At 34.6% G+C, this 26,012-nt stretch overlaps 1 protein-coding gene across 3 annotated transcripts; it reads right to left on the bottom strand.

Moving 5' to 3' along the window:
• Window positions 1-666: 666 nt before the first annotated feature.
• Window positions 667-25,800, bottom strand: LOC128210359 (BTB/POZ domain-containing protein 16-like). 3 transcript variants are annotated; one of them, XM_052914670.1, is made up of 18 exons: window positions 25,496-25,800; window positions 24,299-24,365; window positions 21,297-21,453; window positions 20,590-20,767; window positions 20,035-20,147; window positions 19,010-19,033; window positions 14,288-14,462; window positions 12,121-12,296; window positions 10,808-10,922; window positions 10,312-10,381; window positions 9,197-9,259; window positions 8,282-8,469; window positions 6,079-6,170; window positions 4,642-4,724; window positions 3,761-3,838; window positions 3,356-3,454; window positions 2,719-2,907; window positions 667-1,898 (listed from the first exon to the last, which is right to left on the bottom strand). In XM_052914670.1, exons 1-18 carry the CDS (start codon window positions 25,600-25,602, stop codon window positions 1,830-1,832), a joined length of 2,043 nt encoding a protein of 680 aa, XP_052770630.1. In that variant the 5' UTR covers window positions 25,603-25,800; the 3' UTR covers window positions 667-1,829. The 3 variants fall into 3 exon arrangements, with proteins under 3 accessions (XP_052770630.1, XP_052770628.1, XP_052770631.1); XM_052914668.1 differs by lacking the exon at window positions 19,010-19,033 and adding an exon at window positions 16,607-16,657; XM_052914671.1 differs by lacking the exon at window positions 19,010-19,033.
• Window positions 25,801-26,012: the final 212 nt, after the last annotated feature.

Below are 26,012 nucleotides of genomic sequence, written 5' to 3'. Positions count from 1 at the left end.
CGGTTTGAAATTGCAGATATGTCACCATTAATTTCTAGGCTTGTTCATTAGGAATCTCAACTTTCACGGGAGTTAAAAGGTTCGCCTGCCATTCATCCTATACCCAATCCTTGCGTCAAACTTAATGTTAACAATGTGTCAGCCAATGAGGTAGTATTCAAAGATGACCTAAAGTAATAGTTTAATGATTAAGAAGGGCTCTTTCACTACGCTCACTTCGCCCATACTTAATCATTAAAATGTTACTTCATGGCATCTAACTATTACATGTGTCCCTTGGTGAAATGAGATCACATGTGCTTTACCATTTATTTTTCATGTTAATTGATTGCCCGAGTGCTAGCATCATTGTTACACAAACGAGACAATCTAAGAATATCGGCTACTATCTAAATGAATCAGCTTATTTTTGCAGTGCAAATGTTCCAAAAGTCACGCTCAAATATGTTAGGTTTTAGTCTAATTTACTGTATTCATGTTCCGGCTATGCTTGAATATTTTTAGAGTTCTCGTCATTTTAATTCTATATGATCACGATTGCATTCTGCATGTATCTTAAACAGTTTGCTTTAAATAACATAACCTTATTATATAATTTATTATTTTTAGCGATACAAATCTGCATAAAATGAAAACAGCTAGAAATTAATAAATCAAAGCATAACATATATGTTAATTTTTTTATTCATTTAGTGAAATCACAACAAAAACAACACACAACAAAGGTGTAATCAAATATTAACAGTTCATTTTACCCCAGGAGAGTATGAGACAGTGTTTTAGTGATGAAAATAATGATAAATGTATATCACAGTTGGTGAGTGTAAAACAATAATGAATCACAAGGATGAATAACAGTCAACCCATATCCAAAACAACTCTGATGGATAAATACCTCGTATAATATTATAAAGGTTTTGCATTCATAACAGTGTATGTACAGGGCAATTTGTCATGTTATTAATATGAGGTGATCAACAAATGTAATTTATCAAATGTAATATTATAATTAATAGATCACATTATTAAGAAAAAATAAGCTAAAAAAAGCTAGACTACGCAACAACAATTCTTTTCTGCTACTTCAACATGTCCGAATGGTTATAATTGAAAAGCGAAACAAGATAACTCAAGCGGGAGGCAACCCTTGTCTGTATTTTCAGGGGCATTACTCCATATTTTGTTCGAGTCACATATATGGGCATTGCAACACATGTAACATGAGCACAATTTGTGTCTGGTAACAAGTGAAGTTCGTTTCATGTGAAGAAATCTGGGAGCCTTTGTCATGGCCATGGGCCTGCACTAGGTCATGGCCATGGGCCTGCACTAGGGACTAAAGGCTATCCCAATAACTCCTGTTTGATTTGAAAAATAGAGGAGCTATAAAACTGAAAGAACTATGATTAAAATACTCTTACTGGTCACTCTGTAATATAGGGTTAATCAACTCCTGCCAGAAATGTTTTTTTAATGCATTTCATTCCTCAGAATTTGAACATTATAATGCTTGGAATGACATCTCCACAACACTTATTCACAACACTATCAATAACTTTGATGAAAACAGAATTTGCTTCACATTTCTGAGCAACTATTCAAGTGTACAATATTATGCTTTATAAATCAACAGTTTGGCACAGTTTCAATTTGATTATACAGAATAACAAATAAAAAATAAATAAATATGTAAAAAACTGTAATATTAATCATGATTGTGCTATTATTAAAATAAAACAAACCACTTAATTTCAATTTGATACATTAAACTTATAAACATGTTCACATGAGTCTGTTGTTGCTACGGGCAGTTTCCACGGCATCAGTATCTAAGAGGTTGGGAAGAGGAGCGCAAACTGTACATACAGGGGCTTCTGTATGCCCGTTAGTTGCAGCACCTGAAACAGCATGGAGAAATATAAATGGACAACACGAAAATAGTATAGAAAATAAAATACCAATTATGTATCAATTCTTTTAGCTTTATTCTGGTGATATGACTCACTCTAAAGTTTGTAACCTGGGACATAATCAACCAGTAGCTGTATTCTTAAGCGAGAACATTTAATGTTTAATTGACTCACTTCAGACTGAACCTGAAAACCTCACCACCAAGACTCACTTCAGATTAAACCTATAAGCTTCACCACCAAGACTCACTTCAGATCAAACCTATAAGCTTCACCACCAAGACTCATTTCAGATCAAACCTATAAGCTTCACCACCAAGACTCACTTCAGGTTAAACCTATAAGCCTCACCACCAAGACTCACTTCAGATTAAACCTATAAGCCTCACAACCAAGACTCATTTCAGGTTAAACCTAAAAGCCTCATCACCAAGACTCATTTCAGATTAAACCTAAAAGCCTCATCACCAAGACTCATTTCAGATTAAACCTAAAAGCCTCATCACCAAGACTCATTTCAGATTAAACCTAAAAGCCTCACAAGAAAGACTCAGTTCAGATTAAACCTATAAGCCTCATAACAAAGACTCATTTCAGATCAAACCTATAAGCTTCACCACCAAGACCCACTTCAGATTAAACCTTTAACACCATTATCTTAACTTACTTCAGATTAAACCTATAAGCCACATAACTAAGACTCACTTCAGATTAAACCTATAAGCCACATAACTAAAACTCACTTCAGATTAAACTTATGAGAATCATCCCTCGGATTAAACCTATAAGCCTTGTTACCAGAACTTACTTCAGATTTGCTGGTTTTCTCTCCCAGCCCGAACTTCTGGCTCTTAATGCCCGTGGTTTGTATGTTGTTATCACCCTTTTTCACATACTGCACAGTGATACAGTAGCGAACTTCTCGGTCAGCGCGCATTGAGAATGTCTGGCGCTCACACTGACGGAAACTTAGGACAGGATCACCAGGCTTCAGTCGCTAAAACAGGATTTTGAGCATCCTTCAAATATGTTCAAATATAATGCTGATTGTTTCAATTTCATTAATATCTTTTTGGGGCATTTTTGTTTTGGACCTAGTTTGCAAGGCTTAAAATTTGTCATTTAATTATTGTAAAACATAAGTAAATTAATTTTCTGCTAGGTTTTAAAGTGGAATATGATCAATTTAGGGGAAATTGCAAAATATATATACTAAACCTTTGTTAAATTCAACAGCTTTTTGCTGTTGGATACTTCATGAAAATATGTTTCACATAATGTACATCTTATAAAAGACACAAAAAGTTGAGTTGCAGAACTCTTGTGACCAAATTCATAAGACTATTCAATATAGCAAAAATTGTTTTCCTAACACTAGTACAAGTGTGAGATCTATACACACACAAAGTCTAATTATAATTCAGTTTTGACAACTATAGTATTACCTGCATATAGAAGGAGTATACTCCATCTCTAGCGCCGACACCCTTCAGCTCAAAGTGGAAGCCATGGATAGACAGGACCTCAGAGTGATACAAGGGATCCTGAAGGTCATGGTCAATAGCATTTAACAACTTGGGCTTATTGTATTTTAGTTTTTCAAATATTCAAGGTTAAGTATTTATTGTAAAGTCAATGACATATGAAAGAAGTTGAAAGTGAACGTTTTGTCATAGCTCCTGTAAAGTGCTGTAGTTACTGTTAGGAATCAAGATATATTTGACCTGATGGAGAAAAATATTTAAATTCAATGAACTGAAGGAAGATAAAAAATGCTCAATTATAATCAGTAGAACTGTGTCCACTTTTGTTCCACGAAAATAACACTTGACATCAGACTTGTGACTCACAGTGTCTATGATGAAGCCTTGTCGGATGGCTGCCGTGTTGAAGTTTTTCATCCGAGACATGTCACCTCCACCTTGTAGCTAAAAATATGGGGAAAAGGAAAGATAATATATGCAAGGATAATGAGTTACTTCCCTAAAAAAAGTCATATGTTAAAAGTAAAAAGGACATGACTAGGATGCCTTTGGTAGTAAAATTTAATGGAAATGGTGCAGTAACCATTGGTACCTTTAGTAGTACTACCCTGTAATGACAGTAACTTAAATTTTCACTGTTTTGTTACCTACATAACTTACCAGCTGGTACTGCTTCGTAACCATGGTAACTTCCAGAATTGTACTACTTTGAAACAGATGTAACTTACAGAATGGTACTGCTTTTAAGCCACCATAACTTACAGAGTGGTACTGCTTGGTTACCACAGAAACTTACTGGATGGTACTGCATTGTTACCAAGGAAACTTACAGAGTGGTACTGCTTGGTTACCATAGAAACTTAGTGGTACTGCTTTTTTTCTTCGGTAACTTTCAGAGTGGTACTGCTTCGTAACCAAAGTAACTTACAGAGTGGTACTGGGAAACTTAAAGTGGTACTGCTTTGTTACTTCAGTAACTTTCAGAGTGGTATTGCTTTGTTTTCATGGTAGCTTAAAGAGTGGTACTGCTTTGTTACTATGGTAACTCACAGAGTCATACTACTGCTTCGTAGCCACGTTTACTTAAAGACTGGTATTGCTTGGTTACCATGGTAGGTTACAGAATGGTACTGTTGGTACATAATGGTACTGCTTGGTAACTATATAGTTATTTACAGTATGGCACTGTTTGGTAACCATGGTAACTAACATAATAGTATTGCTTGTTTATCAAGTATTGAACTTACAGAATGGTAATGTTGAGACAGGAGGTCTACAAGTTTCTCCCTCGGCAAAATGTTCATCAGCTGCATGTCCTGTATACAGTTTGCTTAAAAAAAAATGCTCACATATTATATACTTTACAACAGTAAACCTGAAACTTAAATGAAGGCAAGAGCATCCCAAGCAAATACCAAAATCATTTGGACTTCTATATATGTTAAGGAACAATTCAACAATTTCAAACTGTTTACCCAGTGTTTTATGTGTGCTTATAGTTGTATGAACATAAGTACCAAGTTTAATGTTCAAAATAAAACAAAACAATAGTATGACCCACATTAGTTTTCAACTTAATAACAACATCAAGACTAAACATGACATGAACCCACCCTTTTTTCTTTGAAAATGATCAAGCTAAATATTAACCGAAATCATAATAGAAAACTTGGTGCTAAGTAATGACTCAACATGAGAAGCAACAAGAGTGGCAAATAGTTAACGCTAACGCTCCTCTCTTGGGCCTGTTTCATTAAAGATCTTAGTTGATTTTAGTCGTAAATTGATCTTACTCTCATATCTCATTTATTTTTTCCTGTGTAAATTGAGCATCAAGCAGTACTGGAAATAAACACTAAACCAGTGGTCGAAATTAACACACGCCCGCAAGCCCTGCACTGGTAAAATGTCTTCTGGGCCTGCTATAATTCTGAATTTTATATAGCAGGGCTTGTTCAAAAAATTGATGCCAAGCAACAGTATAAGAATTCGGGCTTGTTCATCCAAAATTCTTATTTTGATGACTGCTAAACTGATAAAATAATAAAAATACATATTTTTGACATTTACGACTTTAATCCAGATTTAAGATTACTGAATTAATGAAAGAGATTTTTAATGAAAAACCCCTGCTGTTGTTGTTTTTTCAATGGAACAAGGTTTGTATGGTTTTGTTTGAATATCATGCATGGTGTTTGAGCTATGGCCAAGGTTATTCCAGTGTTTGCATATCTATGACATGGTGATGCTGAAAATGACACCAAGGGTATGACAATAACTTGACTTTAAGACAAACTTACAAACTTGGTCTTAAGTTCTGGGATATTGATTACAAACAGTCTCAAGAATGAGTCCAGGCTAAAGACTCATTATGGCAAAACTTCATTTAATTGTAATTTTCCTTCTATCAAAGCTTTGATGGTTAAATTTATATATTACTTTTTGAATGTTTTACTATTATTCACATATATATTTGAAAAGAAATGGAATAAATATGATTTTTTGTTCCTTTATAAAATTGCTTCTCTGAGTCTGAGCCTTGAGTTAGACTTGAGACTGTTCCTTATCATGTCACCAGAACTTCATTGACGATATAACAAGCACTTAATCACATGGCCATTGCTCATGCAATGGCATTTTTATGAGTTTGAATGAAGATAATGGGAGCTATATTTTGAACTTACTGTCCAGAATTCCATGAAGTCTAACAGCTGAAAACAGGGGGGAAAAAATCTGGCCATCGTCCCGCTCTATGAACGATGCTGTCTTTGGTAAACTGAAAAATCATATCATTATAAATTCAGCAATTAAAAACAATTTTATCTGAATGGATGTAATTTTGTCCTACATCTTACTTTAGGTACAGCTATATATCCAAGCAAAATCGTAATAAAATCTTAAAAATCAAATCATTACTCTCCTAAGTCATCATAAATAAAAGCCAGGAGACTCTATTTAACTTCACAATTTATATGCATACAACACAAGTACTACATCCTAATTTCTGTCATCCTAAATGGCTTTCTTATTGTCCTGGAAAAAGACCTAAGCAAGATTTGATATCTTGTTTTCTGAAATTAAAGCCAATCTGTGTCCGTTATCTCACAAATGATTGCCCTAATACTGAACATAAAAATGAAAGGGAATCATTGGGGGTTTTCTCTTCTCTGTCTAAGATGTTACCATGGAGATTATTCATCCTTCGAAAACATTGATCTTGTAGAAAGTGCACTTTATTGGGACGTGATATGTATATGCAGAAAATAACTACATAAACTATTAAAACTTGTCCTTATTTAGAAGTATTAGCCTGGTTCACCTCTAGAGTTTTAACTCGTATTCAATACCACAATTATGGCACATCTAACTCGAGAATATATGAAATTTTCGCTGCTGGATATTTTTCTTTGGATTCATGTAATCAAATCTGTAGAGTATTGGCGAGCAGGGAATATAACATAAAAGAATCTAAGTAATTGGTGTAAATTTCTGTCTGTACAATCTAGCTGTATAGCTTCATAGCCTGTGGCCTACAAGACAGTGACCGCACTTTTTAAAGCACTTTCAAACCATTATATGATGTAGCATAAACAGGTAGCTTAAGATCCCTAATGACATTTTATCTTTGTATCTTAAAAATGCAAGAAACTGTTGTACATAATAGGACCATTAACTCCAATGTAGTCCTTGTTGTAATTTATACCTAAGAATACTGAATTATACGGGTTGTACTTTATTGCCTTATATTGAAAGCTTCAATATATTGGTATAGAATAAAAGTCAATGAAATATGATACATTTAAGTAGGAGTGGACTGTTCCATTGGAATGTTACCTACCAAAGTAGGAGTGGAATGTTCCACTGAGATGTTACCTACCAACGTAGGAGTTGACTGTTCCAAGGAAATGTTACCTACCAAAGTAGGAGTGGAATGTTCCACTGAAATGTTACCTACCAAAGTAGGAGTGGACTGTTTCACTGAGATGTTACCTACCAAAGTAGGAGTGGACTGTTCCAAGGAAATGTTACCTACCAAAGTAGGAGTGGACTGTTCCACTGAAATGTTATCTACCAAAGTAAGAGTTGACTGTTCCACTGAAATGTGACCTACCAAAATAGGATTGGATTGTTACACTGAGATGTTACCTACCAAAGTAGGAGTGGACTGTTCCATTGAAATGTTACCTACAAAAGTAGGAGTGGACTGTTTCACTGAGATGTTACCTACCAAAGTAGGAGTGGACTGTTCCAAGGAAATGTTACCTACCAAAGTAGGAGTGGACTGTTCCACTGAAATGTTACCTACCAAAGTAGGAGTGGACTGTTCCAAGGAAATGTTACCTACCAAAGTAGGAGTGGACTGTTTCACTGAGATGTTACCTACCAAAGTAGGAGTGGACTGTTCCAAGGAAATGTTACCTACCAAAGTAGGAGTGGACTGTTCCACTGAAATGTTATCTACCAAAGTAAGAGTTGACTGTTCCACTGAAATGTGACCTACCAAAGTAGAAGTGGACTGTTCCACTGAAATGTTACCTACCAAAGTAGGAGTGGACTGTTCCAAGGAAATGTTACCTACCAAAGTAGGAGTGGACTGTTTCACTGAGATGTTACCTACCAAAGTAGGAGTGGACTGTTCCAAGGAAATGTTACCTACCAAAGTAGGAGTGGACTGTTCCACTGAAATGTTATCTACCAAAGTAAGAGTTGACTGTTCCACTGAAATGTGACCTACCAAAATAGGAGTGGATTATTACACTGAGATGTTACCTACCAAAGTAGGAGTGGACTGTTCCATTGAAATGTTACCTACGAAAGTAGAATTGGATTGTTACAATGAAATGTTACCCACTTAAGTAGGAGTGGACTGTTTCATTAAACTGTTACCTGTTGAAGTAGGAGAGGACAGTGCTTTGTGAGGGCATGAGCTGGAGATGTGGGTTTAGCTGCATGAAGAGCCAGTGGGTCAGAGTGCGGTATAAACAATACTCGTTGAATGTGAACAGGCGATTGGACTTGATGATCTTCTGTAACAATTCCATTGGCATCTCACGCAGCTGTATGTTGTTGGACAACTGCAAACATTAAAATGAGAACTGTTCCGAATGTTTCTGGAACACAAATATGTGAATTTGGGATGCCTACTGCCTTCATTTTAAAAGTAAATGCTTAAAGATGCACTCTTACTCCCAAATAAGTTTTACCACATTTAATAATATTGTTTTAACATTCCAAAAAGGATAAATACATGTCGAAAAAAACAGTTCTTATGAAGGATACCAAGTTTATTTTGAAAGAAATTAGCATAAAACACGGTATTTCTACCTTATGAGACAAGAGTAGATCAAGTTTAAAATTTACCAGAAGTAATTAATAAAAAAAAAGACCTTCAAATATGCAAAATATTTCATTCTATATCTTTTTAGTTAAAATAAACATCTAATGCACAAACCATAACAACTTAATGCAATAATTGCGGAGGAGTTCATGTACACTCTCTTGTAAAAATAGAATAAAACTTATTTTCCAGATTCACAATTTCTCAATATAGACAAAGAATACAAAATATTGAACGTTCAGAACTGGGTAAAACTGGCAAGTATTTGTAATGTCTGAGGCACTCATTTTGCTTCCTATCTTGCTTTTCCTGAACACCAATTATTCTTATACATGTGCACAAAACTACAACATGCTTGGGACTCTCAGCTTTTGTGAGGAGCCAGGGGTATGAATAATACCCGAGTTCAAGGGATTCCATCAAGCAGACTTGAAAAATGAATCACTTGTGTGATTTTTGCTCACCTCTGGTATAAGGTTGAGTTCCAACCATCTCTCACAAGCTAGCACCACGTGCTCTTGCTGGTGCTGAAATGTCAACAAAAATAGGTGGTAATGGTTTAGTCATATTCAATCTTGTTTGCGAAGACAGCAAGTTATACGGTTATCCAGTCTTTTCACCTTTTTGTGAATGGTGACAGGGCCCTTCAAGTTGTAAAAATCACAACACTCAGTTGTAAAAAGGCCCGATGTTAAGACATCTAGTATAAAAAGGGCTAATAAAGGGGCTTCTGACATTGCTTACTGTGCTTTTTATCCTTAAATGCACTTACAGAAAGGATTTTACAACAATCCAATAACAAAAAGATGGAAAATTGTGTAAGGTATATTACAATAGAAAAAGGTACTCAATTTGAAAACGGAATTTTAGCTTCATTTAAGAAAGAAAAAAAACAGTGTGATCCACTTAAAGTGAACATGACAGGTAATGAAAAAGTACCTCTGATCTATACTCATAGAACACCCAAAAAGTGGTAATAACTGGCTTTCAAGTGACCAATAACAAAAAAAGTAAGGGCCTGTTTTCAAAATAGTATGGATTTCAAGGGGATAAGAAGGTATAGTTATGGCTTTTTAATTACGTTTTTGAAGCAAATAAATGACAACTGAACAGTTGCAGCAAATAAATGACAACTGAACAGTTGCGGCAAATAAATGACAACTGAACAGTTGCAGCAAATAAATGACAACTGAACAGTTGCAGCAAATAAATGACAACTGAACAGTTGCGGCAGATCTCATGTACCTGTAATGCAGGGTTCTAGAAAGATTTTTGTTGAACTTGCATCTACGCAATAAACTAATGTAGCCATCATTTTATCTCTTTTTCTGCTAAATCTACCACAGAGGACTTTTTCAACATCCAACATTATTTACTGACGAAACATTTTAACAGTAAACATTAGCTATGAATAACTTTTAACCAACACATCTTTTAAAACCAACTACACAATGACAATAAGCTGTAAACAACATTTTCCCTGTAGGGAAATTAATAACTAACCATAAATACCAGTAATAAAATTTCTATTAAAATGGAAAACAATTCCAGGAAGAGAATTCAGTTCATGTCGACTTACCCTTGTTGCGACATCATGGTATTTACACACAGTCTCGTAATTCAAGTTTCCTAACATCAGTTTCACGCAGCTGTAAAGCAAAAATCAGATTTTATGTCCAATATTATTGCATATGGCTCACCTGCTTGCCAGATTTAAGCAAATGGACATGCATATGTGACCTTGTACAGAAAAACACCAATTGTAGCCAACAAATAAGACGCATGAACTATTAATGTTGAGAATTTGAAAAGAAGTGAGTGTCAAGACAGCTGTACTTGTAACTTAAAGAAATAGTTTACCGGTAACCTTTTGCTGGCCAGAACAGCATTTGAGTCATTTATTTCTGGAGACAGATTGTATATCCCTGAACACAAAGAAAATCTATTCATCAGCAATGGCTCAATTTGCACCATATAAAGCATTTCTTTCACTACTGCCTGAAAACTTTGTCCACAATCTTATAAATTACTTGGACATTAAGTACTGCCTGATCAAAACATAACATATCTTGTACCCCTTGATAAGCGCATCAAACTGCAGGATGGATGCCGCTGCCAGGACCTCAGCAAGCTGTTCTCGGTCAACATCAATGTCATCATGATACATGTTGCCCAGGGCAATAGCCATCCCTGTAACAACAAGACAAAGAAAAAGTTCTATGAATTATATCATCTTTTTTCCTTTCTATTGATTCTTTTTTATGACATATTAAAACAAAATCAATTATAAACAAATACAGTAGAAACTCACTAAATCGGACAAGGTCCGGACTGGGCAAAATTTCCGGTTTAGTGAGGATTCCGGTTAAGTGAGGATTTGATGTACGGAGTATTTTTTAGTTTACTCAAAATATTAACTGAGTTAACCTTTAAAGGGAAGTTGAAAACTGGAATAAAATGATTTCATTATCAATTATCAAGTTATCACAACATCACAGGTGCAATATTTAACGACGCACCAGCTGTCAAAACAAAGTGACACGCGATTCGCGAATTCCTTATACACAAAATCATTTTGACATGTTGGAACAAATATATGTCCAGTTTGGTGAGGTAAAATTACGTTGACAACTAACAAATTTTCTCGATTTTTTGTCCTGTATCCGGAATTCCGGGGTTCCGGTTTTGTAGGGATTTATTTACATTGAAAATAGAAGGGGAAAACAGGGACTTTGAAAAAAGTCCGGTATCCCGAGGATTCTAGTTTTGTGGAGTTCCGGTTTAGTGAGTTTCTACTGTTTTTGGAAGGGATAACTGACAATTTTAACTCTACATGACAAGAATCAACATCAGTAATTTTCTGTAAAGAGCTTTTAAAGTAAAAGGTGATATCTTCAGATTTAAACCACATGCAGATTACAATTCACTTTCACTTTACACAATAATTGGTAAAATGTATACACAGGTGTGGGGGTGGGGGAAATGCCAATAACAAATGTTAACGTAGGTGTTGGGGTGGGGGAAATGCTGATAGCAAAAGTATACGTAGGTGTGGGGGTGGAGAAACACTGATAGCAAATGTATACCCAGGTATGGGGGCGGAGGGTAATGCTGATAGCAAATGTATACGTAGGTGCAGGGGTGGGGGAAACGCTGATAGCAAATGTATATGTAGGTGTTGGGGTGGGGGAAATTCCGATAACAAATGTTTATGTAGGTGTTGAGGTGGGGGAAATGCTGATAGCAAATGTATACATAGGTGTGGGGGTGGGGAAACGCTAATAGCAAATGTATACATAGGTGTGGGGTGGAGGGAAATGCTGAAAGCAAACTTATAAGTTGAGTTTAAGGTATGAGGAAAGCACTGATAAGGAGTCCACACACTTACCAGTTTTAGTCACAGTGGGGTCATCAATATCCATGTGTATGAGAGTGACATTGTTCACAATGGAGCGGGAAGTGTGTGATGGGTGATCAATCTTCCGCTCTGCCTCGGGATCCACCGTCTGGACTTCCAGCCCTTCCATCGTGCTCAACCGGTTGGACATCTCACGGTACTCGTTACTGAAATATGCAAAGAGGTTACCAGTTATTAAAACTTACAGAAACTGTAATGCCATACAATCTATGATCATTCTTTTATGATGTTTCCTTCATTCATCTGAGAGTGATGTTCAATGTATGAGACCACTTTATTACCAAAAAAAGTTTGCATGACATTATAACTTTAAATTCTTCCATATACACAGTAAGCAATTGTGAAAACACCTCCTAAGTCTGTTGTTTATCAACCGCACAACATATTTTTCCACACTAAACAATTTTTACATGAGCTTTCAAATGAAATATACTAGCAGTAGAAAGAAGCTATTCTAGAAGTACCTATCCTTCAATAACCGTATAACCTCAAAAATAGCACTTCTGAAAATTATCGCATGCTTTGAGGATTTGTACTGTTTATAATTAAAGTTACACTTTTTAATAATTTTGCAGACTTTGAGGAAAAAATTTGGTGGATTATATCCTGATAATCTCAGCATTTGAAACAGAGAGTTTATCAAAATATAATTACACTGTTTCGCTAATATTAGACTGTTTCATTGTTAACATACATTATCCCATACAGTGCTTGAAGAAAAGTCAATGACATCATTTCCAGTAAGACAGTAAGATTTTCCAATTAAGTTTCAATCATTGATTTTGATCAATTCTAAGAAACAAATAAAAGAAAAAACTGTTTGTTTCAGTGAAGTAATGCAATATGTTTTACCTCATAACTTACACAATTATCCTCTTTGTAAATTAAGGTAAACAATGGGCCCCAATTTCTCCATAAGCAGCCATATGCCATATAAGCAAAACAGTTCTTGCTCAATCTTGATAAACCAAAGCATTATCATGATTACATTTAAAAAATTGCCTTTAGAAAACTTTAAAAAATCACAATTTATACCAAATCAAAATTCAGAAAATAGATTAGCTAATGATGTTGTTAGTTTTCATTTATTATTTTTTGGACCTTCATTCCTTTATGTATCAGGTCAAATTAAATATAGCAAGCAGAAGCAGTCATCACACAAATCTGGTTGAAATTACATATTTGTCTAGAAATATGAAAAATGTATACGGGCCTATAACAGGCATCAATGTATGATTAAGCAAAAGGACTAGTACCAGAGAAAAGATGTATGTCCTTTCACTTGACACGCTACCTAACATTAACTGCGTCTGGGAGAGCAAATTATTTTTGACAAAATACATTTATCTGTTTTCTGTTTCCTGACAAAATTACCAGCAATTCCATCAAGAGAGCAATCAAATGAGTTTAGTTTGATGCAAATAGACCCAAATTAGATCTGGCCTCGCATGCAAACATATACCAGCTGGGAAATCACAGCCTATTATTAATGCAAACCTTAAAATAAAATGTTTAAATTCAAATTCAAAATGTGATGCTGGACGAGACTGAAAGATAAGGTTGGCTGTTATATTTGAATTGATTTAAATCTTTGTTTTCATCAAGGTTGCTAGAAAATTAATGTATTAAGCTAAGACAGGCAACATTCCAAACGAATATGCAAGACAATACAAATATAGGGGCTAGAATTTGTTATCGAGATGACGCACCTATCAACATTTTACCCAACAGGGACATTTTGCTAGACTTGTAAATCCCAGCCCTGGAGCAATGGCTATTGTTAAAACCCATCACCCTGTGGGTGGCGGTCTCACCAAGGCTGTCAAATCCTGCCTGTTGGAAATCAACCACTGTCTAAAGTCCCCCTACATGTCCCAAATGTGCATCCCCCACCTCAAACAAAGCATTGAACCCAAAAAGATGCCTCGGTTAAACATGCACATTAAAAGTTCAAGAGATATTCTCATCTCAACATTTGACCATAATGTCATATAATACTATGCTAATTCGAACAATTTGATGTTTCATGGGGAGACTGTCAAAGTTTATTGCCTTCACAGTTTTTCTAAATCCCCTAGGTTCAGACCCCCCCCCCCCCACCCAAGTGGGACAAACAATTTAGTGCCACCTATAACACCTGTAAAAGTTGCTCTTCTTAATGTAGTTATCCAGGGTCTCCGAGGCAGCACTCTTGTAGTACAACTGGGGCTTTGGGTCATCAGCACCTAGGAGGAGGGCAGTCAGGGTGCGAGACTTGCGGATGAATGGGCGGTGCAGCTCCCAGTCCATACCCAGGCACCGCAAAAGCACATCTGTACATAAGATTAGAAACAATTTCAAGGTAAGTAGGTTAATAATGAACTAATCCAACAAACTCCCTTGCAAATAAGTGATATTCAAGTCAATTTCCTTACAGTAACTTAATTACGTCTTTACAAAGGAGTTCATCAATCGGCCACTCAAGTTTCAACAGTTAGACCCAATGCAGAAAGGTAGCACTGTATGACATCTCTGAACCTCAGAAAGTGTATACATATATACAAACCCTGGATTGTCCTTGAAAACCACACCTTGATTTATTAAAAACAGTCTCAGAGGAATCATTCTGAAGAAGATGGAATGGAGCACAATATTCCGATCAGCTTATTGCTATTTTTCGCCAAAAAAAACAGTCAAGAACAAGATAATAACAAAATGAACTGGTTGAACATTACTGACAAAGAACTATTATTATTAAGAAGGTGCACAAAAAAAGATTGACGCAAAAAGTTTTTTCTTCAATTTTAAAGAATTATTATGTATTTGACATATTAAATTAAAAAAATTATCACTTAAAGTGATAAAAAAAAAATATTTATATTATTTTTGAACAGATGAAAAGTATTATATCTGTTTTGCTCGTTAAGAGACAATTGAATTAAACATAATTATTGGTTGTCTGGTTAGCAAAGTTGTAAGCCAATCACTTTTCACCTAGGCGACCCATGTTTGATTCCCGGCCTCAGGGCAATTGTGAGTTTAGCTTGTAGTCACCAAGCCAGACAAGTGGGTTTTCTCTAGATACCGTTTCCATCTATAGCAAACAACCACTTTTGCATAACATTGTGCCAACCATTAATATAATGTTGTGTTATAACTTTTTTCACAATCATTGAAAAATAAAAAAGTTTGAATTAAAAATAATAATGCATTTAAAAAAAAATAAAAAAATGGCATCTATCATATTGAGCTTCATTAAGATGGTTAACATTACTTTAAATGATTTTAACATTGTTCTTTTTTTCTTTTTAGATGGTTTATGGTAGTATATATAGCGCAAATAAAAGAATAATTGTGATGTTGAAGTCTAGAAATTCAGAACGAAAATAGAAAAAATGATCTTAGAAAAAAACTACTGCCATTATTATGATCGTTTTCTTGAAAACAAATCATTACAGTAAAAATTTCACTTCTTAAAAACACAAAATGCAAAGCAATATACTTTCCCCGGGGTTGCTCAAGTGTTTCCTAAAGGTGGCATATTAAGCAGAATAGGAGTTCATATCAAAATAATTATAACTTTGAAAGACATGGATATACGAACAAGTAACTGTTATTGCATAATTAATGAAAGTTCTATAAAACTGCAACATATTCAAACCCACCTCAAAAAGTATTATCTTGAAACCAAATGAGTGTCTTGATAAATTTTTGAATTCAGTAATCATTGCCTTTTTTCATGATTAAACAGCACTCTATCAAGATAATATTTATTTCATAAACAACCTCAAACTGAAAACAAAGCACCTCATCAACTTGAGTTTTTAAAATCTAATATTTCATGCATTGTTAAGATTAGAAAACAAAAATAAACGCTTTCTTCAAAGATTAAAGAATAATCAATGTTAATTTAAATCTCTTCGAGAGATTAAACATTTCAAAAAGGATTAATAGTTTGAACTTTTTCAGGATAAACTTTAAATAAAATACAGTGTTAAAGAGAGCCATTCTCCCAACAACCCATTCCCATTCCTGTTAATACTAACAAACATTAATTTTGTCTTAAAAAAATTATTAGATGTTCCAAAACAACTATTCCAATAGTGGCTGAAAAGTTGGAGCATTAGCTATATCACCAGTAACAGTCACAAAACTAGTAAAAATGAAAATATCATGCAGGAGTTACAGCCCCTAAGCATTCAAGCAAAACCAAGGAATACCATCTAAAGCTTTTCTCACATCTCAAGGTCTACCATCTCAGATTGGATGTGTCTGAACTGTTCTGAAAGCTACATCTGTTTTGTCTATTAAAAATATAATAGTCAACAAATTCATTAATTTGAAAAAAAAATAAAAATTATAAAATACTGTATGAAAATCAATCGAATCTGAATTAGTAAACACAGATTCTCAATGAAATGATTTTCTTGGTTTTGCTGGACATTGGTCACTCTAAGTTCCATGCCCAGGTACCAACCGTGGTAATGATGGGCCGAGACTGGCCCGGAGAGCCTGAATCTACATCCCCCTGAAACCAGCCACCAAATATACAGAACATTATACTACAGGTTCTTCTATGGAACTATTACAGTAAATCTAACACTTTCTCCTCTTGATTTTAATTTCATTTTAATAACCAGACTCTGGTGAACATGCATAAATGCTATTATGTGAACACTAGACAATGTATCTAAAATATATCTAAAATCTAGAATAAGCAAACTTAAAGTTGAACATTTTGCATTTTAAAGCAAAACAAAATATATTTTCTTACAATCAAACAAGCGGGACAGAGATGACGAAGCGAATTATTCCTATTGATATTCCTATAACAAACTACGATATCACACAATACTATACCTACAAAAATGTTTACATAAAGAAAAGCAGCCTAAACACAGCTATTGTACATATATAGTATATAACACCAACATGCTTTCACATTTATAAGAAAAGTGCAATTAAAACCCCTTAGCACCTGAAACTATAGGATAAAGAGTTACTAAGGACATTTACCTCTCAAAATCTCTCTCTAGAAAATACACATCAAGAAAGTAAACAATATTTTTAATGACTTGTTTAACAACTTTTCATACAAGTACAACATATTATTTAAATTCATCATTTTCTATCAAACATAAACAGATCGGAAAATGCTTAAGATAATGACCATAACTTTCTATGAGATGATTATAAAGAAAATTAGTTTTAGTGTAGGCTTCAAGTACTATTAATTACAGGTAAAATGGCTGGCAATTGATAGAGCCACAAAATTTTGTTATGCTTTGAATATGCTCAAACAGGTCTTCATTTGTAATGTCAATGAGTTGAAAATTGACGCAGATGTCAAGGATGGTTTCTTATTTTTCTGATTTGAAAAACACATTGGGAAATAATTAAAGCGCATAGCAAAATGGTGTGACTAAAATGATTGCTCACCAAGAAATAAATAAATGAGAAAAGTAAAAGACTGGACATTTCTTGACAAACTTTATAGTCCTATTTCTAAGTTGTCCAGTAAAAAGTATGGTTTTTGACATACTAGTGAACTTTTTCACAAGAATATCACGAAGGTAACTATGGAAACGAAATAGCTCATATTTAAATAAAAAATTGCTTCGTTAGAAGGAACTAAAAATGTGTCCCTAGGATATGGATGCCACAACATGCCGCATTTGCCATAAAAGCAATGTCCATTCTAAATGTGCATCATAATTATGGGTTCCACAACTTAATAACTTCAAATACCGGTACCTTCCTGAAAGATCTGATGAGTGTGTGACCAATATTTTGAAGTTATGAGCAACACAAGTTCAACAAGTTCAAAAATGCTAATTTTTGCTTATTCAAGGGCTATTACACTAGATACACGGCACTATATACAGCAGCAAACTTAACCACAATTGCACAATTTCATCACCTGAACAACAATCCACCAAGTTTCATGCCTCTAGATAAAAAGTTTTGGAGTTGAAAAATGCTTTGCATATTCAAGGGCCATAATTCTGGTTTAAATTAGTGGTAAGGGAAACAACCCCCACCCCCCATTTTTTCTGGGGCCGGCATAATAAAATATTATGTAACTAGTAAGTTTAAAAAAAATGTTATCTTTTTATTATTAAAAGTTTCACTTGATACCATCGCATGCAAGTCAATTGAAATATTATAGGAGAAACAGGATCTGGGTGAAGACTATAAACAAAAATTATAATCATTAATATAAAGTAAGTGTACATTGCATCAAGAACGTGCTTAAATATGTGTTTCAAGATATGAAACTGGATAGGTTCTAAAAACAGAAAAGAAAACTGAATTTGAAGATTCAACAAAAATGTATGTAACCAACCAGCTGTACAATTCTTGATTATAATTGTCTCTAAGATTCCTAAATGTAAATGATGGCCTACATTTATACATTGGCAGATATATGTCCACAAGTCTGGACACTGCATTGTTCATAACTGACCTTACCAAGCTTGTTACATTTTAAAAGCCCTTCAGGCATGTTCTGTTTTCACGGATACCTTTTTTAGGCAGATTTGCAACGAAATTGCTACAAAGACTATCTATTTAAGGATAGATAAAACTGTGACTTCCATGTAGTTAAATGTGGAGCTGAAATAACCAGGCAACATTACGCTTTGTAATTTGTACGTAGTTACAGGCAGGAACAAGAAAAACATCTTCTTTTCAAATACTAGATACTTGATTGGGCTTATTAATTTTAAAAATATTTCTAAAAAAACACAACAATCTTGATAATAGTGAGAACAGTTGCTTCTATCCTTTGTAAACACTGGTGTAACACCTATAACAGAAGATACTTCGTAACAAGGCTCCATCAACTACGCATCACTAGCTAGGTACAGTGTTCACTTACCAGACTTTTCCCGAGATGTTCCCTCTGAACAAAGTAAGAAATTGATTTGTCAAATAATTGTATGCTATAATCAGTGTGTTTTTCACACCTAGAGGGAATGAGTCTTTGTTTGAAAGTCACCATTTAATTATCCATACAGTGATAAATGATTCTGCGCATATAATACGATATATTACTTTATTTTCCTTTTTTATATAATACTCAATTTAAAAAAATTAACAAATATAACAAAAGCAAATATTTTAACCAGCGCAAAGTAACTAATTACATGTTCAAGTAGATGGTTGTTTTTAGAAGCAAAAACAGAGGTTTCCCCCCATGCTGGTCTCATTTTGTTCCAGGACATTTGATGTTGGGAGAATATATGGAGCGGACTGAGGCTCTATCCTTTGAGCTGTGACCTTGTCCTTGAGCCGGCATGCCTAAAATATGGGTTCTGCAAGTCAACCTGATATGGTGAAGATTTGGCCCGAGTTTTGTTAAGGGTCTTAGAAGGTACAGAGGGTGACACAAAAACTTTAGCTGGAATCGTTGATCTTGATTTCTGACCTCCACCTTGCACATAGATATGGATTTTGCATGTTTTTTTGATGTGGTGAACATTTGACCTGAGTTTCATGAAAATCCTGAAAGGGGTTTAGGAGGTCTGGAGTGGACACAATATATGACTCAAACCCTTGACCTAGACCTTAAGCAGTCACATTTTGATTATGAGTTTTGCAAGTGATTTCAATAGTTGGTGAATAGTTGACCCGGGTTTCATTGAAATCTTTAAATCCAATAGGATATACGGAGTGGACACAACAACAGATAGACAGACAGGCAGACAAATATTCGCGCTTATAACAATATATCTTCTCCTACATGAGGGAAGACATAATTCAGGTTTGTTATCTGTAAAATGTTACTGAGAACTAATTCTAAGAATATTTCTGAAACATAGAAAATAGTATAGGGGAAAGAACTGCAAATAGACTTGTTCACATCACACATCAATATCATCTGCCAGCTGTAATTATATTTACCAGGTCCAGTGTAGTTTTTGCTCTTCTTTGAGTGGTAGAGGAAGATGTCTTTAGGAGTGGCCGGGCGGGCTTTCCCAGGCACCACCTTCTTAATTGGGGACAAGGGCTTAATGCTGGAAATGGCAAACAGCATGTTTACATATGTGACTAAGAAAATTTAGAGAAAGGAGATTACTAAACAGCATTAGTTATCAAATCATTTAACTCAGGCTTACCTGTATTCTACATTACAGGTAAAATGTTGGAAACTACAATGCTCAGTAGCCAAACAGTTTTAAAGGCACAAATAAGGATTCACAGAACATTTTTATAATCAGGATTTTGAATTTTGTCACAGTTTCCCAGTTATTGAAGGGACATAGCTCAACAATCATCAACGTTACATATGTGTGTTTTGTAACTAATGTTCTAAGTTTTATGTCAACATCTTTATAATACGACCAATTTTTTGCCACAACACCATGGTCATTACAATAACTCAACTATTTTCTTTGAAAAACAGGCAGACTAAAATTGGATGCAAACATGTAAGCCTTTTTGAGATTGCCAATTTACCTGGTGACAGGGGCGGAGGCCGGCACCATGCTGTCCCGAGCCCGTGGCTGGTGCTCAGATAACGTTGCCCCAAATGGGCGGGGTACAGCAGTGGGCTCAGTATAGGGGCGGTCTCGTGTTTGTCTAAATGTGTATGGTCTAGTCACATCCAGGTTCAGATTGATCTGGGGACTCTCAGCTGAAACAGAATTTCTGAAAGCTGTATCATTGAACATTGATACTGCGGAAGTTGGGGGAGGTTTGCGTCACAAAACCAATTGTTTGATAAATATTAATAATATTAATGCATTTTGCGGAATTTGCGGAATTGCATATCAGTTGATTTCTTTCACCATATGAGAGATGAAAAAAATAGAAGCAGACTTTCTATTTTAAGTCTGAGCCTATTTTCAAGTACTTATCTAATGAAATACATGTAGACTGGAGACAGCAGCATGTTGATATGAACTGTGATTGCGACATTCATGATCTACCGCTGGTAAATATAAGCCAAATTTTTTTATGAAAGCCCCATCAACTTGAGACTTAAACCACAACCTCAAGATAAAAGATTTTTTTGGAAGAGCAAAAAAACATGTAGTAACCTTGAACTATCAAGTCATCTTATCCATAGCATTCATGCCAGCTTGATTTTCACTTTTATTTTAAAGCTTTCTGATGAAAGTGTGAAAGACTGAGCAAACTATTTATATCAGCTTGCATCTCACCTGTGATGATGTTGACCAGTGTCTGGTTGTACGGCATGGCTACAGCCTTGATAGCTTGGGCACTCCCCAACAGGTCGCTACCCAGAGACTCGGGCAGTCTCCAGCGGTTCGTATGGCCAACCTGTTTCCTCACACGGCATCGACTGGTCACAGGGTACTATGGAAAAGATATATGGCATTCATAAAAGGGAATTAAAGTCAATGAAAACTTCATTTTGCGTTATTAAAGACTTTCGTGCTTCAGATGCAAACTAATATCTGATTGGTTGTAATATCTTAGAACTCAATTATGAAAAAGGCAGAAGTAAGTTTATGATTTTGCATGGCACCATCAATAGACCGAGAAATTTTATGCCAAATGCCTTCAGAATTTCACATAAAGTGCACCTCTGGCATCCAGACAATTTAGAGATTATACAGACAGATAAACCTTAAGATAGTTATTACATATTCTAATATAACAAAATAAAAATCAAGTTTGTATTTAAAATGCGTAATTTCAAATGTTAAACGAGCATAAAATTATGCTGAATGGAGTGTTGAAGCGTTAACTTATTGCAAATTGAAAGATTACAAAGCACTCCATTTTAACACTTGTATACAATGCTCAAAGGAGACCAATAGCTAAACACAGAAACAAATATGTTATTATGCTTAAATCCGACGTAAACATTGTTATAAAACTGATCCGTTGCTTTTTTAGAAACATCATGCATCTATAACAATTTTCATCCTACAATTTTGTTCTAATGTCAAATATTTAATGAAATACCCTGCCAATTTTGAAATAACCCCCAGGGGCAAATCAGGTTTCGCATTTATAAGACATTTTTCATGGGGGCAAATATGCCCCACCTTCAGACAAAGGGTGAATCAGTTTTTGCACTCATATGATATAAAATACGAGTGACGGTAGATTTACCCCAGTTTGTAATTGCACTAAATGCACATATTTGCCCTGGACTAAATTTGTCCACTGGGGACCACAAATCGACCCAATGAGGGTTAATCCAATCATGTAAACAGGGTAGTAGATTACCAAATACGCTAAGTGTATAATTTATTATGACAAAAATTTAATACTTTGGCTGTAATGGTTTCTTTATCATCAGCATGCCTTAGTTTAGAAAGAGATCAGCCTAATTTGCTGATAGTAAGTCTATGATTATATCCCCATGATCAGATATGACACCTGTAATCGATACAAGACGCAACAACAAACAAACTTTAATCTTTTCACAGGCTTTCAAAATCATTATTTACCCTAAAGCCTCTTTTAAGTGAATAAGGTACAAAAGATAACAAATTAAAATTTACATTTTGCAAGTTCTGAATGAGTTTTTTAATAATGAAAAGAAACATTTTGCAAATACATGCATTGTTAACATTCAATGTTGCCAAATATCATTTGACAGCTTTTTAATGGTTTTCAAATTAATTTGAGTCCATTTTTTAACTATAATGAATACTGTTCAAAAGATATAAACTGGCATGCATTCGCAAAAGGGAACTGTTTTCAAAACCAAGAAAGGCTTTAGAATTATAAAGGGTTAATATCAACAAGCTCAAAGTGACAATTACTGGGTGATGAATAAAAACTTACAACTTTAATACGAACACAGAAAAAATAAAGAACATTTTCAACCAACAAGCATTATAATTGAATATAATCTATAATAGATGTTTGTACCAAAATGATCTGAGAGTCTGACTGTCAGTAAAAAGTGCAACAGGCTGTACACATATGCTTTTTCACTTAAGAAGGTAAGACTATATAAAATACAAATAAAAAAATATCATTTCAAATACCCAAATCTAACTTGGCATTTGAAAAGGCTTGATATGTCAATGTCACAGGCACAGGTCATACAAAGTCAATAATGTATTTAAATAAAAATATTGATATTAACCCAGTGATATAAGTATTAAGTGTATTTGATAAAACACTTATACTTCAAGTTATTCAATGGCAGAGCACTAAAATCAATCAAATACACACTCAAAAATCAAGAGTTTCTAATAGCATACAACGGCATTTATTTACAATGAACTTTAGACCACTACTCCAATTGTGAAACCAGCTCTTTATCTGCTTGTTAAATATACTTAAATGTTTCATGTTTTCAAAGTAAAGTAACAAAATGGTAATAAAACAGCAATGATTTTTTCAGGATGCCAGTCATTTAACACATCAAAATATATATATCATCCAAATCAATTAGTGTTTACCCTAATGCTTTCACCAATGGGATGTACTGGTAGTATTTGCCAAATTTCAATTTAGTTAAAAGTCATAAATAGGTTTTATTAAGTTTATAACGCTGGCTTGAATATAGGCACATTCAGGTCCAGACTAAGTTATCATTAACTTTTGCTATACTAAACAGTTAATTTTGCAGAACTTTGGGTTATGCCCATCTTATGCAGAGTTATCCGTTTAATATTAAGAAATAATAAACAATATCTTTTCCATAATGACAATAGTATTATGGGTTTTTTTTAAATACAATGAAGTATAGCCAGTATATGGTATTCATTTATGTGCACAAGATAAAGTGTTTTTTCCGCATTCCTTCAACTGAAGATAAGGGAATGAACATGACACCAATGGGATTTACTCTGCCTGGTCACTTGTCAGAGGTTGTTTGTCAGGGTTTGTCAAAGTAATCCATTTGACTATACAACCATGTTCTATTATTTATTGATAAAATATTATCCCTGTGTTGGACAATTGAATGATTGAAAGATGACCAGTGCCGTGTTAATTCCTTTCAAAATGATAGACATGTCCGAAAAGAAGGCTTTGTAAATTTCCAGTTTTGTTATTTATTACCAGGCGTATTTCCAAATCAGAAAACTGCTCCTTTCCCAAAATGTGAAGAAAAAACAACACTCAACATAGAATTAAAAGAGATTGTCAACATTAGATTTTAAACCTTTCCTTTCTAGTTTCTACATGTATTTTTTTAGAAAATAATTCATGACAAGCATACAAAACTTACCCTTTCTGGAATCCTTCCATCAATCACAACACCCACCAATGCTGTGTATGGTGCAGTTGATGTGGCCCTGAAATGAAGTAAAATGAAGAGGAATTAACAATTATTAATCAATTATATCAAGCTCTTTTGTATGTGTGATTTCACGGCATCTAAATGCCAGTTTAACTTCTTGGTCTTCCAAAAAATAATAGCTTTCAGAGTTTCATTATACATTATATATATATATATATATATATTAATGGGACTAGTCACCAAATACAGTATTACCTCAAAACAAGCCTAGAATTATCAATATGATGTTTTCCCCGATCACACCAGGGGCGGATCCAGGAATCATTGTTAGAGGATCATAACTAAAGGTAATCTCTTGAGATGCACCCCTCCCTCCTAATCAAAACTGATATGGTGTAAAATATCGGCAAGGGGATTGGGGGGGGGGGTACTCCCCCAAGGAATTTTAACAATTCAAGTTATAAATGGTGCATTTCGAGCTAGAATGGTACAATTCTTAAACATTTAAAAAGATGTTTACTCTTAAATTCATCAAAAGCACCTAATGCACAAAGCACCAAATTAATGGCCACCAAACTGCTTTTCCAGCATATACAAATGTATGCAAGTTTAATACTGTTCTCATAAATTTATTCTATCATTTCAATATAAACTTTTGTAGATGTTGAAGATGTCAAACTATGAAGACAGGAATCAAAATTAGTCTGTAAGCCTTCACCAGTAAATTGCTATTTAGGCTTATAAAAATTTAATGCCAAGCATCAATGTCAGAAATTTGAGTTGTTAATCCAAATATCTAATTTCAATGGCTGTCAAAGGTTGTACAAGATTCAAGAAAATTTATTTCATGTCAGATATACATAAATTACAACACTACATGTTCTGCGAGCTACATGTATTCAGTGATGCTTCTCTGTCGGCGTGGGGTCTCAAGAGCCCAGTGTACTGTCATAATACATACACTTAAAATCAGTAGAACTGTGATATTATTTAACTATATATTGAGAGAACACCTGTATTAAATTCTCAACCAAAGAAATCAACTTGGTCTTGAAGATAACTTGTAAGGATTAGACGTACAGTGTACTGTGAAAGTCTGAATAAAAGTCAAAAATTCAGGTAATTGTAGTTTTAACTAAGATTGAAACTTTAATATTTAAAACACAATATAGTTAAATTCAATACCTTGGGTATGCTAGTGTTGCCTTGGGTGCATTCGGTGGCATCGTCGGAAAATATGAGGACTGCACCCGCTGCTGAACGTACAGGGTCGAATTTGAAACTTCCGTCATTATCACGTTTTTCTTCTTACTCGACCAGCGAGCGATAAATTCGAGCCTGCTATTAGTCGATGGAATAAAAGTATATTCCTCTCTCTATGAGTGAATCAATAAGTGACACATATAATCATGACAAACAATGCAAATCTTAAATCAATTAACCTCTGTAATCTACCCTACATTTTGGTTGCTACGTACGCCGTAACTAAATCCGCGGGAATTACTGGTTCCTCTTCTTAAAGGGAACCAATGTGTGCTTGATTTGGGAAAATTCTAATCGATTATCTTTGGTTAACGTACACTATTTTTGATCATTTACTGTTTGCAATTGGATCATAATCAGGGGCGTAGCTTCACAAAAATGTAAACAATAAAAAATGCTGTAAAATTTGAAGGGGGTAAGGGGTATAGTGTCGATTTGG

Source organism: Mya arenaria, chromosome 12, assembly GCF_026914265.1.
Source record: "Mya arenaria isolate MELC-2E11 chromosome 12, ASM2691426v1".
Taxonomy (NCBI): domain Eukaryota; kingdom Metazoa; phylum Mollusca; class Bivalvia; order Myida; family Myidae; genus Mya; species Mya arenaria.
This window is presented reverse-complemented; position numbering and strand designations above follow the sequence as displayed.

Coding starts and splice junctions, on each gene's coding strand:
- LOC128210359 (XM_052914668.1), bottom strand. CDS start 25,602: ATGACGGAAGTTTCAAATTCGACCCTGTACGTTCAGCAGCGGGTGCAG. Junction 24,366..25,495: donor GCAACACTAGCATACCCAAG/GTATTGAATTTA, acceptor ACTTCATTTCAG/GGCCACATCAACTGCACCAT. Junction 10,382..10,807: donor TTTGATGCGCTTATCAAGGG/GTACAAGATATG, acceptor TTTGCTTTACAG/CTGCGTGAAACTGATGTTAG.